Source organism: Epinephelus fuscoguttatus, linkage group LG5 (assembly GCF_011397635.1).
Source record: "Epinephelus fuscoguttatus linkage group LG5, E.fuscoguttatus.final_Chr_v1".
In the NCBI taxonomy this organism is placed as follows: domain Eukaryota; kingdom Metazoa; phylum Chordata; class Actinopteri; order Perciformes; family Serranidae; genus Epinephelus; species Epinephelus fuscoguttatus.
This window is the reverse complement of record NC_064756.1, coordinates 32,729,768-32,747,349: the sequence shown is the minus strand read 5'-3', so window position 1 is coordinate 32,747,349 and position 17,582 is coordinate 32,729,768. Positions and strand designations below refer to the sequence as shown.

General features: G+C 40.2%; 1 protein-coding gene across 1 annotated transcript; it reads right to left on the bottom strand.

Moving 5' to 3' along the window:
- Positions 1-3,514: 3,514 nt before the first annotated feature.
- LOC125888741 (prolylcarboxypeptidase (angiotensinase C)) lies at positions 3,515-17,057 on the bottom strand. Its single transcript, XM_049576289.1, has 9 exons — positions 16,562-17,057; positions 11,417-11,557; positions 11,232-11,333; positions 10,822-11,003; positions 10,299-10,456; positions 8,979-9,151; positions 6,978-7,145; positions 6,682-6,869; positions 3,515-4,560 (listed from the first exon to the last, which is right to left on the bottom strand). The coding sequence occupies exons 1-9, from the start codon at positions 16,739-16,741 to the stop codon at positions 4,329-4,331; spliced, it is 1,524 nt and encodes a 507-aa protein (XP_049432246.1). The 5' UTR covers positions 16,742-17,057; the 3' UTR covers positions 3,515-4,328.
- Between the last annotated feature and the right edge of the window lie 525 nt (positions 17,058-17,582).

Genomic DNA, 17,582 nt, shown 5'->3' with positions numbered 1-17,582 from the left:
GTAAACATTCCAGAGTAGAAGTGACGGGCTCTGAGGAAAGCAAGGAGATCTTTTGGGGGGCTGGACTAATGATGTCAGAACATCAAAGAGGAGGGGCAAAGAGACCGCAGGACTTAACTCTTTGCGAGTGCCCGACCACCTGCATCTAAGAGGGATTTGTCTGAAATTCCCTGCTGAGTTGAAGACAATAACCTCTGTCACAACTCTCCCCCTCTAGTTTAACTGTGTGTGCTCTGAACCAAAAACGCTTTCATGAAACTGGAGGATATTACTGTAACAGTGAGCAGAAAAGCCTTTAAAATCCTGATGGATAGAGTATTTTTGCTGGGTAGAATTGTTAAACAAAAACCTCTCAAATGTTAAAAAATCATGTTAAACATGGTTATTAAACAAACCACCAAATTATTTTTAAATCAAACTTAAATATCCCACAACTAATCAGTGTCATTATTCATGTGATTCCTGCTCACGTTTCAACACATTTTAACCACTATTCAATCATCCTGCCCATTTATGTGTTTCCTGTCTGGATTATCAAATAGAAGTTAACTTGTAATCTAATTACTGTTCATTTAAGCACTGAAACAAACCCAACTATTAAACGAAGGCTACACAGTGATGAGAAAGGCTCCCTTTCTGTGGGAAAATCTTTGTGCCCAAACAGATGCCACTATTTGGGAGAATCTTCCCAACTGCTTGCTTGTGTCTTAATCTGCTCATGGCAAAAGTTGATTTCTAGTGCATTCCCAGGCCAGTGGGAATTTCTGCCCTGGCCTGACAACTATTATGGGCTGCCTTTGACATAAAGCCCTACAGGGTCTAAATAGCCTCTATTCTTCGCCCGGCAGTGAAAGGGAGCTTTGTGCCAGAGATTCATTAAATTGCACCTCACAGCCCCTTCGTAAAATGGGTCTCAATAATGAACAGTCGATTTAACTAGAAAAGCTGCCGGAGCTGTTAAATTAAAGGGGAATAAAGTGCAGTTCAGGCTCAGTGTGCCAGAAGAAATGTTGACCTTAAGAAATCCTGGGTATGAAACTTCTGTTGTAAACAATAACGTATTTACAGGAAGTTTCTTGGCCAGTGGTGAATACAACGGAGGATGTGTCCAAGAGCCAGACTGTTATGTTGCCAGCACTTATCCTAATTTAAGTGGAATTTCAACTGAATTTCAAGTGAATGGGCTGTTAAACATAGTTTTACTATACAATAAAAACATGTCATTTGCAGTTACACCCTGCGCATATTTTCTTTTTGTTTACCAAATAATGCAGAAGCCTCCATCTAAACACATTAAACCTTCATTTATTATTCTTATTACAGAGATGCTGCAGCTGAATAATTATATGAAGATCCCTCCTCTTACAAAAGTGCATGTTGAGGTGAGGCAGTGACTCATTTAAGAGTTGGAGGGATGAAAAGAAAAGTCTGAAGCAGCGAGGGACTAAGGCTGTTAAAAAAATTCTTTCTTATGTTAATTCCCAGGGAGAAAAGGGACAGTGAAAGTGATAGCACTGATCTAATTATCTGCGGCCCAACACAAGTCTGTGACTGAGAGGAAATCCAGAAAAACTCAAATCTATGAGCTACAAATGGTAAAAAAGTGAAGAATATCTTTCTGTTGTAACAGCTGGCCATGGAAGCTCTCCTGATATTAAAAAACAATATGGGGAAGTGCGAAGACTTTGCATATTCACTTGTACGTATTCCACCTGGGATTATAGTTAGGCTTGCATATGTAAATCCAAAACTTTTACTTCATTAGAGCTACAAGTAGAGAAAAATGGAGGTCAGCTGATATCACAACATCGCATGAATTCAGGGCTGAGCTTTTGACGCCTGCCCAACATGATTCTGCCTCCCTCTCTTTGCTAGCAGCACAATTTTGGCAAAGTGACATCATCACAGTCGTGGCAGCTATATCCCCCCTTTTTTTCCAGTCTAGAGGCTTTGGCTTTTGTGCTGGTGGGTCATTCACATCACAGAGGCTGACGCACAGACCCCGGAAACAAGTTTCTATTGTTGCATAAAGGCTGAGAAGGCGAGAGGGGATGGGCTGTGGCAGACCAGCTCGGAAAAATATACGAACCAAAAGGCTTGTTTCCACTCTCAAGACATTAAGTGCAAGGTTAACTGTTCAGTTATTTTTTTTAATTCCTGTAATGGAGCAGCATTTATTTTAATCACAGAGGTCAAACTATAGATTGAATTTTCAAAAACTCATTATGTTTGGAGCTTAGGGGAATTTTAATTTGGAGAAAATCATTAGTAATCAGTGGTGCCCTTTCCCACAACCAAATTGTTAAGTACACAGATCTATATTGTTGAGATATCGTTAAACACAACCACCACGCCTTCCTTCCCTGAGAATTTACTTATTCAGCAGCACCCAGCCCCAGTGGAGCGGGGTGCTCAGTGCAACGTGATGTGACACACACAGGCTTAATCTCTTCCTAGTAGTGTGTGGTCCCCATCTGAGCAGGGACATGCTCAGAGTTTGGGGTCGAGAGAATACTAATAACACCTTTGATTGATGGCCGATGTCAGAGACTTAGAAAAGGCTGGCAAAATTAATGACCTCTCAAAGTCCTGAGAAAAGTTTAAGGAGGGCATTTAGTGGTGGAGACCCCGTCCTCCCCCATGTTTAGCTATGTTTCTTTCTGCTAGGGTGTCTGCAGTCCAGTCAAGCCTGTGACAAAATGTTAAGAAGTCAGGCTTTGTGTCTCCTGGTAGAAAATCAACCCACATACCAGTGTAGGACATGTTCCCCATCTGCCTCACAAAGTCATGTCATGTCAGGAACTTTTGGTTTAAAAGAGGAGGGGGAGAGAAGGAATCCGCAAGAATAGTTCAAAGAATAAAGGCAAGAAGACATTGTCCATCAGTCTTCAGTTTCCATGACATTTGAGTCTTTTCCCTTGACATTAAAAAAAAGAAAAAACAACTGTGACTTCATGGTGAACTACAAAGGACTTCTTGGTCCCTGCCGATCCCTGCATCCACTCACCACCTCACTCTTAACCTTCCATCAACCCTTCTCAACCTCTCTGGCACCCCAGGAGCTGTATTAATAATATTACTAGCGGGGGGGAACAAACCAGAGTCTATGGGCTGCCTCAGTGCCACAATTTAGAGCTTTAATGGCAGCCAGTGAATGAATGCGTGCCAGGGGGAATCCCACAGGTTGGTCCACAGGGGTGAGGTCAGCAGGCGTAGCTGCAATAATCTCCCACCACTCACTTTATTGGCCTCCTCCGATTGGGTTTTTATTAAATCTCAGGCACATGCAATTGTTCCTGCTAGGTGGAAGTAACTTAAAAGCCTCAGTCTCTCTAAAACATGACAAAGAGTCCACTCGGCAGAGCAGCGCTACATCTATATACGATCAAAAGACAATTCATTAGTAGCTTTTTAATCAGTTTCACTGGAAGATGTGTTTCTTGGGAATGACAGCATATTAAATAAAGGTGGGATAAGACATAAATAGAGATCTTAAAAAGCAAGGACGGCAGTGTTCCTCTGTGAACAGTAACAAATCAAGTTTATTATTACACTCAGTGCAGATGATGCATTTTAAAAAAAGGATTTTCTTTATATTTGGTGCCAGACTTTTCTCCTGAGACTAAGTGTTAAGAGGCATATCACATTATACACTTATCTGTAAAGAAACAATACAGCTAAATTACAACCATGGCTAAACAGCAAGACTGACAACAAAAAAAGATAAAGGGCGTCAATTTAAATAAAACATTAAATCGACAAAATGTGAAATTACAGATAACTCAGAATGTATCCCTGATTGTTACACTGACAAACAACAAAACAACCCTCAATGGGTTTTTGGCAAACTTTACATTGGAGATAAACAAAATGGGGATGATCCAGTCTTTTGATGATGATAATGTGATTACTTGAACTAACAAAGAAAGACATTTATACAACATTGTTATCACAAACAGATCTTTTTTTTCTCATAACAGAGTACCTTTCTGTCTTTAAGCCCCTGGAAATTTAGAGTTTGGCATAAAGAAATGGAGTGTGTCTCATTAAGTCTAAGAAAACTGCAGTCTGATACACCAACATTGAACATGGCTACATGATTAACATGCTCTCAAGTGATTTAAGGCATTGCTATTACAATTAAGAGTGGTGCTGAAATTGAAATAAAAAATTGTCATTATTTTAATGTTAAAAAAATCACCTTCAGCATTTATTAAAAAAGGCACAAACTTTGGCATAATGATGCAGAGAGCACCCTTTGAAATACCGCGTCACGCAAATTAAAGCTATGCAATCCTTGATATCATGGATATCCCAGCTGGGTAACATCATTGGGATCCAAGGGTTGATGAAGTTTGAGGAGTCTTTTTAGCCTGCTTGATCCACTCTCGAAAATACATCACCTCTAACGCCCGAGCAGCGCGGACTGAAGGTGTGTCACGGTCATTGCTGTAGCGGAGGTCCAAGTGATGGGCTCCATCAGGAATCATAATGGAAACCAGAGAATCTGTTATGTTGTGAGTCACTCCACCAGCCGACCACGGGTCGAGTCCACCATTACTGAAACACAACAACAGAGACAGTGTGCACTGAGAACATATGATCAGACACTTGTGTACAACACATGAGGGTGTTTATTTAGGGCATTTTGAGTCACAAAATGACATCATTGGTGGCTTTTGGTTGAACTGTTCGTACATTCTGTTGCCAGTGTGTCACATTTCACAATATGCATTCTGTGCACTGGCTATGAAAACACATTTCAAGCACAACAAGGCAAATATAAAAATACATTAAATCATTTAATTTTTTTTCTCTTTCATTTTTTATCTACTGGGCTACGCTGTCATTATGATAACTAAATGTAAGTAAGTAAATAAATAAATACAATAAAAGTACAGACTTGATACCCTGTCCTAACTGGACATGATGCGAATGAGTGAGCAAGTGAAGTTTTCCCCAACAGAGTGTGCCAGGAATGTGTCCTGAAACGCGGAAATTAGCATTTTTTGCACCCCTGGTTCCCTCGTCTCACAGTCAACGGGTTTTTGGTTCAATACCTGAAATAAAGTCTGTGGTTAACACAGATTTTATGTTCTACATCATAAAACATGTCAGTATATACCCCACTTGGAATTTTAAAGCTTTTATGTTTCTTAAATATGCGGTTACTAACAAGTGGCTACATGAGACTACAAAACATCATCACGGCAAAAGCGATTTTACAGCCTCTTTGCGGTAGGGATGTTAAATCATGCGACCATAGTGTAGTTCATTTATAGCCAAATGTTAGCTTTTTACTTCAGGTAATTGCATTTAGGCTTCAAAAATCATGACAGTAAATGTTTGTTTGACACAGAATTTATTTTTTGCAGTAATCCAAAATCAAATGAAAAGATCCCATTGGATTTTTGACAAGAGAACCAGGGTAAGGCTAACTTCCATTTTGGCCTACAGTAAAACATTTACCTGTTCTGTGAGTCAGTGAACAGACTAAGCAATGTGTTGCTTGTTTGAGAAACTGCTTACCTTGGCTCTATTTTGGCGCAGCTTTGCACATTCCCAAACTATTTTCAGTAACAGCAAGCTGTTCCTCAGGCCTGCTCAGGGCTCAATAGGCTCCCTGAATACTGTTGTCACTTGTAGTTTATCAGGATAATTTATCATACTCCATCTGCCAAAGTTCACTCACTTGCTGTTTGTTAGGGAGAGGTGTAAAAATAATGACATTCAGAGTGCCAGGATTGCCTGCACACGGCTCTCAACTCTGATGTCATGGAGGTGGCTGAGCCAAAATGGCAGCTAGTAGTGCTGGCCACACTAAGGGTGCCAACAGCTCTAATAGTGCTAACATCTTCTAACAGTACTGACAGATATAACAGTGTTAACCTGGAGGGGGAACTGCCCTTTGAGTGTAGTGCAGAGCAGCAGTGATTAGCTAGCCAGTTGGGAATGAAGGGATGGACTCGCATCGAATAACACGCACGCACGGCCAGCCTGGCTACAAAACCTAGGTAAAGCTCGGATTACAGCACATGCAGAGGGAGTGTGACTTCATTCTCTGCTCAGGTCTCCATTATTCAACTATATCTTCACACAGCAAATAGTTGTTTGCTGCTATATTAATGTTCAAAATCTCATTTTCAGAACATTTTAAGAAGAGTAAAAACAACATTCAACGCGCTACACAAAATAATAAAACACTTTAATTTTGACTTAACTTTAAAACTTTAATTTTAAGTAACTAAACCAGTGCTGTGGGTCCTGTGAAGTTATATGTCAGTGCCTGTCAATGCCCCACAGCAGTTTAAAGCTTATAACTGCTCGTCCTTTTGGTCAATGCTGTTTTTAAGTGATTGGCATATGTCATGCTTTGAAAACTCACATATTACATTTCTGATTGTCACACCTTTTTATAGCTTGACAAAAGCAGCTATAGGTTGCCAACCTAACAAGAGCCACTTCAGTGTTTCTGACTGACCCCCATTAGAGTCAATGCTATTTAATTTTAAGTTTGACATAGGCCTGTCTGCCTCCTGCAGGTAGCCAAGTGGGTACTGTTAATTTATCTGCATTAAAAGTCTGTCCAAATCTGCTTTTAGTGGCTCTTACTGCACAGACAAACCCAGAAAACACAGGAAACTCTCTGCCTAAGCCTGGCATTTTACAAGCTATGCTTACCTGAAGACGATGTTGCTGTGAGCGGCGATGTCCTTCGCTCCGTAGACTGTGCCCGCCCAGTCAGCTCGTGGCCTGACACCAAAAATGCCATTACATTCATCAGAGAAGGCCTGAAAGTTCCACTCCTCAGGTTCAAACATGTCCTGGACGCCATCTGTGCACATGGGCATCACCATCTCTGTGCAGGCCTGGGAATTGAGGGATTGAACACGTATTCATCATGACAGGTGAAGCTGCCCACTGACACATCTGTGCTGCGATTTATTCAGCATGACATGACTGATGCCTGCACTCACCTGGTAAAACCAGCCAAGGAAACCGAGGCTGCTGGTTGCAGTTTGAGATGTGTTGAGACAGGGAGCGCTTCCAGTGTAGTTGTAGTAGACCTTTGCTGCTTGGGACACACCATGCAGCAGCTGTTGGTCAGACACAGCAGAATCCAAGGAAAGATACTTGCACACCACCTTGGAAATATAACATATCAAAAAGCAAAACACAAAAGAGTTAACAAAAAGTTTGTGATTACATCACAGTTTAGGCAAGCTGCATGAATTTTTAAATTAACATTAAAGAGAAAAACATAAATGTCTAATTCCCTTACTGTATATCCGAGTTGTTTACAAGACTGCACATTGCTTTCTCGTGGCCCATAAAGTGTTTTCCACATAAAAAGTGGTGGCGCCTGATTTGCATATGAAATTCCCTGGAATGAACTTGAATTTATGGCTCTAATCTTGGCACGAGAGGAAAAAAATGTCCATTTACTCAAAGCCAATGATGTAAACGATGTAAATTTAAAAGGTTTCCTCCTTACCACTATTTTGTTTGACCACGGTTGATTTCTCAGAATTAATAGCGTGGATGATAAATATTTGAGTTTCAGCTTTTGTTTAATTTCACTGCGTGTTGTTATGGTTGCAGCAGCGGAGTTGGCTGTTGTTCTGCGCTCTTTGTGAGGCAGAGAAACTGGGCTTTCTTGTTCGGAGGTTGGAGGGGAGCTGCGCTAGTGTGGAGTCTGTTACTAAGGCTTTTGTCTGTCGGCTGGGGAGGAGTTGGTGGTCGATGGATGAGGAGGGCCACAGACATGTCCAACCAAAGATTTATACCATGAAAAAAAAAACAGAAAAAAAAACACTGCAATTGCTCCAAAGCATCTTCTCCTTACTTTTCAGATAGGATTAGGCTTATACATTCATCTCTGCCAACAGATTTCCCTCCTCTAAGCCCTCAATACCCCGTTCTCACACTCACTCAGATAATCACATTAGCTTTGTCATTAAAAAAGCTCCTCTTTGCACCCACTGCCTAAACCGCTTAAACCACCCATAGGGGTCGCATACATTAAAGGCAAGGAGCCAAAAAACTCAAAATGACCATTTAGTGTTTATTTCACCTGGCATGGTGCTTCTGGGTCTATTCAGAGGCTAAACGATAAACAAACAGACAAAAAAATGTATCACACTGGTAAAAGTTTCAGTGTGAGACTGCTGTATGGGGCGCTTGGTGGGGCGTCAAAGCAGCAAACAGAGAGTTGGGGGTCAACAGCAGAGCTTGGTTTATGCACGTGACATGCCAAGGTGACTGGTGGAATACACTGCGCCCAAGTCTATCAGCCTCTACAAAACAGCAGCGACACTGTCACAAGAATTTTAACAAGAAAACAAAGAACACTTTGTAATGTTGAGACTTTAAAAAAAAAATCAGCCACATTTCTTTTTACATTTGGCAAGTTATGCGATGATTTTTTCAAGTGTCTAGAGAAGTATTTGTTACAATCTCATTCAAATGAGAGCGGTGAAACTTTGTTTTAATGGCCTCACGAGCTGCTCTGGGCAAATGTCCTGTTTCTGTGGTGCCATGTGAGTGTCCTGAGAGGAACACCTCAGAGATCTGACGGAGTGTGCAAATGAAAGGACCATTGGTACGACGGAAGAAAGGAATGGTGGCTTACTTGTAGCTGCTCATCTAAAGAATACTTAAAATCGAAAAGAAACGAGATCCTTATGAATATTAATGAAGTTAATTGACAGCTGTTGTAAACAAAAGCTTGGAAGACTACAACAAACACTTGTAGCACAATCGGCTGAATCACACATTCACTTCAATTAAGGACAAGCTGTCGGGCCAAGTCAGGCGCTTAACCAAAGACAAACAAAATTTAAAGGTGCAATAAAGGAAATTCATTAAACTGTAAATCATTTTCAAGTTGAACATTTTATGCATCATTTTTTGGTCCATGATGGATCTTTAAAACACTGTTTAGAATCTTAGATATAGTATCATAGTGAAGTTTGCACCTGGATCGGCCAGCCAGGAAGTGGCTGCAAAAAATCAGCTTCATAGGGGTAGTCCACCATCGCCAGATTCACCCAGGTCTCCTGAAGCCAGCTCTTGAAGCCGACAGCATCATTCTTGGTTTTAAGGGGGTAGCATAAACTGAATTCTTCTGACAGCCACTGGAGACCCGACGCTTGTTGAAAGAGAGTAAAAAATAACTTAATGTCATTACATCAATAATTCCTTTTTCTTGTAATCTGCATTCATATTTACTGCTCGGTCCTAAAATGTAACACTGACATTGCTGTTTTAAACAAGATAAAAACAAAGGTTTTGTTAGCGTTTAACGACTACAGCTCCCATGGCTCCTCATGAGAGCTTTAGCTGCTGAATGCTAATAAAATAACCATTATCTTATCGTGCTTTAAGTGACAGTGTGCTCAAACTTAGGGAGAAAATACTCTTTTTATCTAGAATATGCACAGAAAACGTCCCTTCAGAAAAGCATGGTGATAGAAAACCTCACAAAGAAAGAGAAGTGAAAATGATTGAGTGTACAAATACCACAACTTCTCTTCAGTACTCAGAATCTTAAGATTTTGGGATAGATGCAACCAAAAAACAGCCAACATACACACAAGATGACAACCATCATCCATCTGTTTGAAGCTTCTGGACTAAAATCATCCAAATGTTTTCCCTAAACAATTATATCTCGATTAATAATGACAAATACCAGGCTATTACAGTATTTGCTTGCTTCTACTTTAATGTGATTGTATTTATGAAGACTGTGGTGAAATCTGTGGTTAAAAGCTTATGGCACGTGAATAATTTCTTCTCTTAATTTTGATTCTGTTAGATATTATCAAACTTTATTTTGAAAATGGAGAGGAGTCCATTCTGGGTGACACTGGTCGAGAGGCGGGGTACACCCTGGACAGGTCACCAGACTATCACAGGGTTTTATTTAACTCAATTAAATCAAGCTTATTCCTACAGTTTAGGTTGTGAAAATGATGCAGGCAGAATACTAAAGAACAAAGATAGTTTGAGTTATGCAGGTTGTAAATTTTATGGATTCATACATTAAAATCTGTCCTGTGTGAGAGGCTCCAGACTTTATACCCAATAGTCACACAAGTTCTAGTAACAGCTGTCTGGTTTCTGGCTTTAGGAGACAACTATTTTAGGGCACAAATGCAGATGATACAGACTAACGTAGAAATTCTTAAAATCCTCATATATGAGATTAAACATGCTTCATGTGTCATTCTAAATAACTCAGTATTTCCTAAAATATGACAGATAAATCAAGCCATCATGATTGTATGACTTACCAGTGGAAGAGACATTGTTAATAGCCTTCCATGACTTTCTGATGTTTGCATCACAGTTAATTCCACTCTTGGCAAAGTCCTGTGAGACAATTTTGTAGAAGTCTCCACATGGCACCATCCCAGGGAATTGCCATATTGGTGCGGAGGCTGCCAGAGCTCTGAAATACAATGAGAGGCAAAACCATTTCAACGTTTTGCTCAAAATTACACAAGCTGCACATCCATTATCTTGGTTAATCTTTACATACTTTGTGTAACATGTTTGCTGGGGCAGCATAGTGATTAGAAAGGTGCTGTAGAGGTGTTCATGTTTATGTAAGTCTAATGTTTCATACTTCTGCCGTGCCTCTGGGTAAGGGTCCATGGACAGATTAGAAAATAGGCCCTACAGATTCATCCTGCTGGCTTCAATGAAAGATCACAGACGAATCAGTTAGGTAAACATGAGCACTGTTGTTTCTTCGGAGCTGCAAACTGCCTGCTACATCTTTAGGAAAATCCATCCTGAAGCCTCATATCTTACCCAACAACTATATTGGGGTATTTCATCCTGAACCAGGCAGCTAGCATCCCTCCATAGGAACCTCCGATAGCAATGACAGGGCTGTGCTGAGCTCCAGTTATAGTGCTCTTCAGGTTCTGAATAAGCACTGCAAAATCTGCCAGGGCCTGTTCTGATGTCAGGTAGTTCAGGTGTTTGCTATCCTGCAAGCAAATGACAAGGTTTGTTGTAAAATTAAGAGTGAATTGTCTGAAAATAGAATACGTATTAGTGAAAATCTTAAAATATAAGTCATAGTTTTGTTGTTACTGTTAATGTCTTACTAGCTGCGAATCCAAAAATAGATTTTAAGAACATGAAAGCAAGCATATTTAATCAGATTTTCATCAGACTTAGACGTACTCCGTGTGTAACACTGCATCTTAACTCACACTGTAAGACTCTTGTCCAAATGGCAGGGACTCTCCATAGTAACGATGTTCTGCAAAAACCAGCATGGCGCCCAACTCCTCCGCAATTTCCCACATGAAGCCCTACAGAGAAAACAATGACAGGTGTTGAATCAGGCTGAGGATTACGTGCAGTGTAAATACCAGGTAGCAGATGGGATATTTACAGTATTGTTGCAGAACCAGGTGACATCGCCTTCATTGCCAGTGTAGAACAGAATAGGTCCCCCAGGTTGCTGCCAGTGTTTGTCAGCCACAAGGTATCTCTGTTTGAAGGTGCCGTCCTCTAGGAAACCAAAGTGATCAATCTGTAGCAAATACAAATAGGAAACCAATTAAAATGGGTGCATGATCTTATATGGACTCAGACACACAAACTGATCAGAAACATCACAGTCAGTCTCAGTGTAGCTGAACTGTGCACCTGCGCCTGGACTTTGAAGAAGAGCACCACCTAAATTAAGAGTTCCAATATGTTAAATCCATGGCCTAGGAAAGTTCAATCAAATTTGCAAATATGAGCAAATAGGAGTGTGATTTTGTTGATCCAAGAATGTCTGTTTTCTTCTTCATACCCAAATGAGCTTTATTCTACTGTAGTGTACCAGAAAATGCACCCATATACTCAGAACACTCCCCTGGGTGCTCTCAGTGTCATCTATAACATCTTTTCTATTTTCATCGTCTATGGAGCAGCTCCAGACTTTATACTTGTTTACATCACAAAGTTGAGTTTTAGCACTCTAGTTTTTGGCTTTGGGAGAGATGCTCATGTTTTCAAAAATTATTGGACTGCCTTATACCACAAAAATAACATGTATGAATTCAAAATGTGGGTGTAGTTCCCTTTTAAAGGTGCAATATGTAAATATCAAAACATCAAATGTAAATGTCTCCTGTGCATCGGTCACACTTGTTGGCAGAACACCCAATATGTAAGGCTCAGAACTGTTTAGAAAATTATGATACCAGAACCAATACCAACAGAATCTGAAAGTTACTTTCCAACTTCATTTGATACCCATCATGTAAATGGCATAAAATGCCACCACCATCACCACCACTTGGTAGCATCTCGTCACCCTAAACTGCCAACTTCTTCAAATACACTGAGCTCTAATTTACCACATGACAGACTGTAGGAGTAGTAGCTGGTGAGGTGGGTCAAATTAAAGGTTCAGTGTGTATGATTAAGGGGGATATATTGGAAAAAATGGAATATAATGTACTAAATATGTTTTCCTTGGTGTATAATAACCTGGAAATAAGAATCATTGTGTTTTCGTTACCTTAGAATGAGCCAATTATATCTACATAGGGAGCGGATTCCTCATCCACCATGTTGCACTGCTATGATTCTAGATGGTGCTAATTGTGTTTTCACAATTTAGTGTCAGCAACTGTAGCTGTAGCCCCTCCATGACCAGCCAAGCAATGTCAGACAAAACACCTTTTTTAATGTGCAACTGCTTTATTCAGTGTTTTTAGTGGTTTAAATCACCAGGTTTGTTTGTTTTGGAGAGGAAGAGACCTCTGAGAATAATTTGGCTGCGAGTACTACAAACCCTCTGATTGTCTGGATTTAAATTTATCAGAGAAATAAGGTGAACACACGTTAGCAGATGCTGGGCTCATGGCCTATCTGTTAAGAGCTGAACAGCATCAGAGAAACACTGATTTGTAACATGAAACTGCTTTGTTTAGTGTTTTTACCAGCTGAAATCACCCAGCGTGTTTTGTTTTGAAGAGGAAGACACCTCTACAGATTGTTCGACACCTGGTAAAAACCTCCTGAACAATAATCACTGAAAGAATCCTAATCAGAAGTTCATGCTTGGCACATAGGAGAAATTTCAGCTGGTTGCAATGTGCAATCCTCATCACTAGGTGCCACTAAATCCTGCATACTGCACCTTTAAATCTAAGAACACAACCACACAAAGAGTCAATTTTTCTAGATCTGGGTACAAAAAGAATCGGATGTAGGTATCGTTTGACTTGAGAAGTTTAGATACTACTTGGTATTGGGTTATTCTAGCCAATAATTTCATGATATTGAGTGCTGATACCCAGATCTATCAATGTGGCAATCATTTATTGATGTTAAAATCTATACATAGCATTTTGGAGCATGCAGTCCAGCTCTGAGCAGGGTATGATCAGTGGATACCTGGCCCTGTGCCAGCTATGGTGTTGTGACATGACAGTGTCCAGGTTGGATCCTAACGTAATTAGCCCCAATTTGTATTAAAATATGTTGGAGCCAGTTTAAGGGATGCCACATTAGTTCCACTTTAGACAAGCTCTGAGATATCCTTTCATCCAACCTCAGGGATTCTGGTGTATCTTCCCCTTTCAACTATATTCCCTGTGTTCTTTATGAAACAAAAGCAGAGAGAAACCAACAACTTCACAGCAAAGACGGCCCCATGAGGTTGCTGAGTTGTCCAACCCTTGAAACAGCACCAACACTTAATACAAAATGTTTTTGTTTTGTTTTTCCCCCCTCCTCGCTCACTTCCCTCCTCAGTGGATACAAAGGAGGCAGCAATTTTATGAGCCAGTGACACCAAAAAGATTCGGGGGCCTCAATGTGTTCATTCAAGCCTCGACTCCTTAGCGCTTGGCAATGCTTTTAAGTGTGAGGGGACTATGGGACAGTTTAAAGGAAAAGTTCAGCAGTTTGGCAGCAAAATAAGAGTCCGTGGTATCTGTCATCTAAAGTGTTATGTTAAAATTTTGTGATCAAAGCGTCTTTGTTCCTTAATGTCTTTTAAAAAGTCAAATAATGTGTGCTTTATTTGTTATTTCTTATTCATAGCAGGGTTTTAAAATGGTAGACGTCTGATTTTGGGAGTGGAACTCTTAAATTATTCAAAGTCAAATTCTCTTGCGATGCAAAAAGAAATATTCCTGTAAACTACATGCCAAACTAAAGTGGTTGAATGTACAAAGTGCTTCACCAACAAGACCCCTGGTGAGTACTGTATCACTTGCACCCACTCAGTATGCACATCACAAAACCTATGAGATTGGTTTCATAACCAATCCACACCCTGATGAGTAGTGCCACCCTGTGGTGACTGCAGGCAGCACTCGAGTAGTTTGTTCCCATTAAAATTCACTTCACACAGTGAACATCTACTGGAGCAGAACTTTACCTATTGGACATGAGGAGAGACTGAATCTGTTTTGTTACAGCCAAGCAAACGAAGACATGCAGGAAACAACCGATGCGCAAGCTCCAGTTACAACAGTTAATTTGGAGGATGCTTAAGGACACTTCCATTTATTGTCTGGAGGCAAAATGCAGTCAAGAGGATTTCCTCTTCTAGATCACTTGGTGCTCTGCTTACAGAAGCTTGTCCCATCGAGAGTGTAGAAAAAGACAGCATGATTGATGATTCTTTAGCTTGAAATAACAAAACAAAAACACAGCAGACCTGCTGCTGGTGCTGAAAAGTGGACGTTAAGGATTTTATTTGTCGTACTTGTCAAGATGAAGCAAACAATTTTTTGTTGATGGGCCAAAGGAAGCACATCAGACAAGACAATGGACGTCAGAGGGCAGGAAATGGTCTCTGTCTTCTTATCAGTGTGGCTAATTAGGCAGGATGGCGTGGGTTGGACCAGGTGTGGGGCATTGTCTCCTAACCCAAATATTATTTTGGGCATCTAAACTATCAGCAGATTGCAAATACTTAACTTAGGACAACATTTATTTTCTTCATGGATTAAACGTTAAAATGTAAAAAAGAGCCCAGGATGGCGTCATCATGTGTCTTCTTTTGTCCAACTAGCAGTCCAAACATGAAGATGTTTAATCTACTGTAATTTAAGACAAGGAAAAACAGCAAATCCCCACATTGGGGGTTTGGAACCATTAACCTGACATAATCTCTTATTTAAATAGCTGCAGTGATAAATCAACAAATATTTACGGCTCTAAAAATACTAACATTCAGTGCTTTGGTTATAGTCACTTTATAATAATCTGCGTGTTATTCTGAAGACTTTATTAATCCTTTTACTTTAACTTGTACAACATTGGTTCAAACAGCATCAGGGATTGTTTCTGTTTACTTTCTTATGGACTGGATTGTCCTTTGTCAGTGTCTACAAACATGGATCTTAGAAAGTGCTTGCGAAGCTGTCCAATGTCCAAGTTAGCTGAGAAACAGACTGAATCATTGAACAGAGTTTAAAGTTTAAAAAAACAGTAACCATGACTACGAGGTTTGACTGAACATGTTTAGTCCCTAAATATGGTCGAACTGTTTGAGTTTGCTTTTCACAATATCCCTGATTGCAGGAAGAGGAATATGCCACGAGCACACTCTTGTGATTGTATGAGTCAAGTTCATGAGTTCACTAACGTGATGCTGCTTTTACCACCAACATACACTCAACATGTAATCTGACTCTCCATGAAGTAACAGTAAATGGAGGATGTAAAGGCTGAATGAAGATCTCTCAAACCCCCCTGAGGTAAAGTGTTTCACATTCACTGGGCCCCGGAGACCTTTTTAGGCAGGGAGCCAGCAGGGATAGTTACAGTTCTGCTGGCAGGAACAGAGCCAATTGTGATAGTTTTCCCTTCACTACAGGAAGCCGGGGGAAAACACCTATTGTGTGCCGACACAACACATGGACAACTTCTACAGAATTCAGTGCATTGCATTTTAGAAAGAGCAAGTGCTGCAGAAATTGGTAAACAGCAAACAATGAGCACAAGTAATCAAAGGTGTAGGTGTGGTACTGATATAATAGAGGGTTAGGCAGGTATAAAATGGGGGAAGTGGGGTAAAATTTGACCATCAAAAAGTTAATTTCTTGCCTCCTGGTCTGCATCAAGTCATGGTGTGAATGTCTTAAATTTTGTCCTTCTACTTTCATTTATTAATTGGGGAGGACAAATGCACACGTTTTTAATACTGAGGGGGACATGTCCCCTGTGCCCCTCTGATATCTACACCTATGCATGTAGAAGTGAGCCAGTAATTATCACATTATACAGTTAATTATATTTTGAGGAGATTGCTTTGTGTTTTGAGGGTTTCTAAATATTATATTGTCACTATAGTGTGCATCATTTTAATGTTTCAGGCTAAAAATGGGAATAGCCTATTTGAATTATTACTTTTCTGCACCATTAAATTTAGCCCTCACAGGAAACAAACAAAACATTTAAAAGTGAAGTGAAACTGAAAGATTAGGCCTAAAAGAGGAAGAAACCAGTGTATAACATATCTGTAAAATAGTTTTCATAGACAAATGGTGTTAAAAATAATAGAGATAAATGTTAAACTCACCTTCTGGTCAAAATAAAATGTCTCATAGCTGATAGGGGTCTCAGAGGAGGAAGGTGACCGAGCGAGCCTGGTGAAAAGTTTTGGTTTGAGAGCGATCACGTGCAAAGAGCCGAGCCACAGCGTTAGGATGCAGGTAGCTGCAGCTCTGCCCAAAACACACGTCCTGACTCCAGCCGTCATCGCTGCTACTGTCAAACACAGCTCACCACACACCGATCTTCAGCACATGACAGTGAGGTGATCTGTGCTTGCCTGCAGTGGGAAGAAGAGACCTGTCCCGTAGAGAGAAAGGAAGTGAGAGTCGCCTGTCAGCAAATCCAGAGAGGTGTTGTCAGACAGCATGTGACCTATGTTTAGCAGCGGAGCAGAGGCAGCTCGCTGTCCGACAGGAACAACCTGATTCAACGCCTTCACCACCTTTAGAACAACTTTAATGTTACTGTAGCCGGCCTGCGGTCACAAGAAGGCAGATGGTCCCTACTGTGAAGACGCTCGCAAGGGTTGATGGGAAGCTGAGTTCTGAGTCTGCACCTCTATGTTACGCTCGAAATCTGTTCTAAATGGACTGTCTTAGCAAAAGTGAACCTGAAACATGTGTTTTGTTGTGCCTCGTTTTAACTCGCCTGTCACTAACGAGGCCTGTAAACGTTTGCCTCGAGCGTTAAATCCTTTTTATGATGTCACGGTGTGCAACTACGTTGTGCCCTAATTTGTGAGCTATTATTTTGAAAGTTTATACCGGAAATTTTAAGTCAAGAATGAGGTAAGCTAGAATATTATATTATGTATGAACCATAAATTATAAAACACTAAATTATAAATTATATTAATAAATATCCAACATAAAATATCCTATATATTGAATAAATTCATATATATCAAGGAAAACTGGGCAAACAATTACGTTACAGAATAAAGCCTTTTTTATTTGTTTTTAACATCATAAGAGAACAAGATATTTTTTATTTTTTGTATAATGAAGAGACCGTAACAATATGGTCTTAAGAAGAACAAGGCTGTT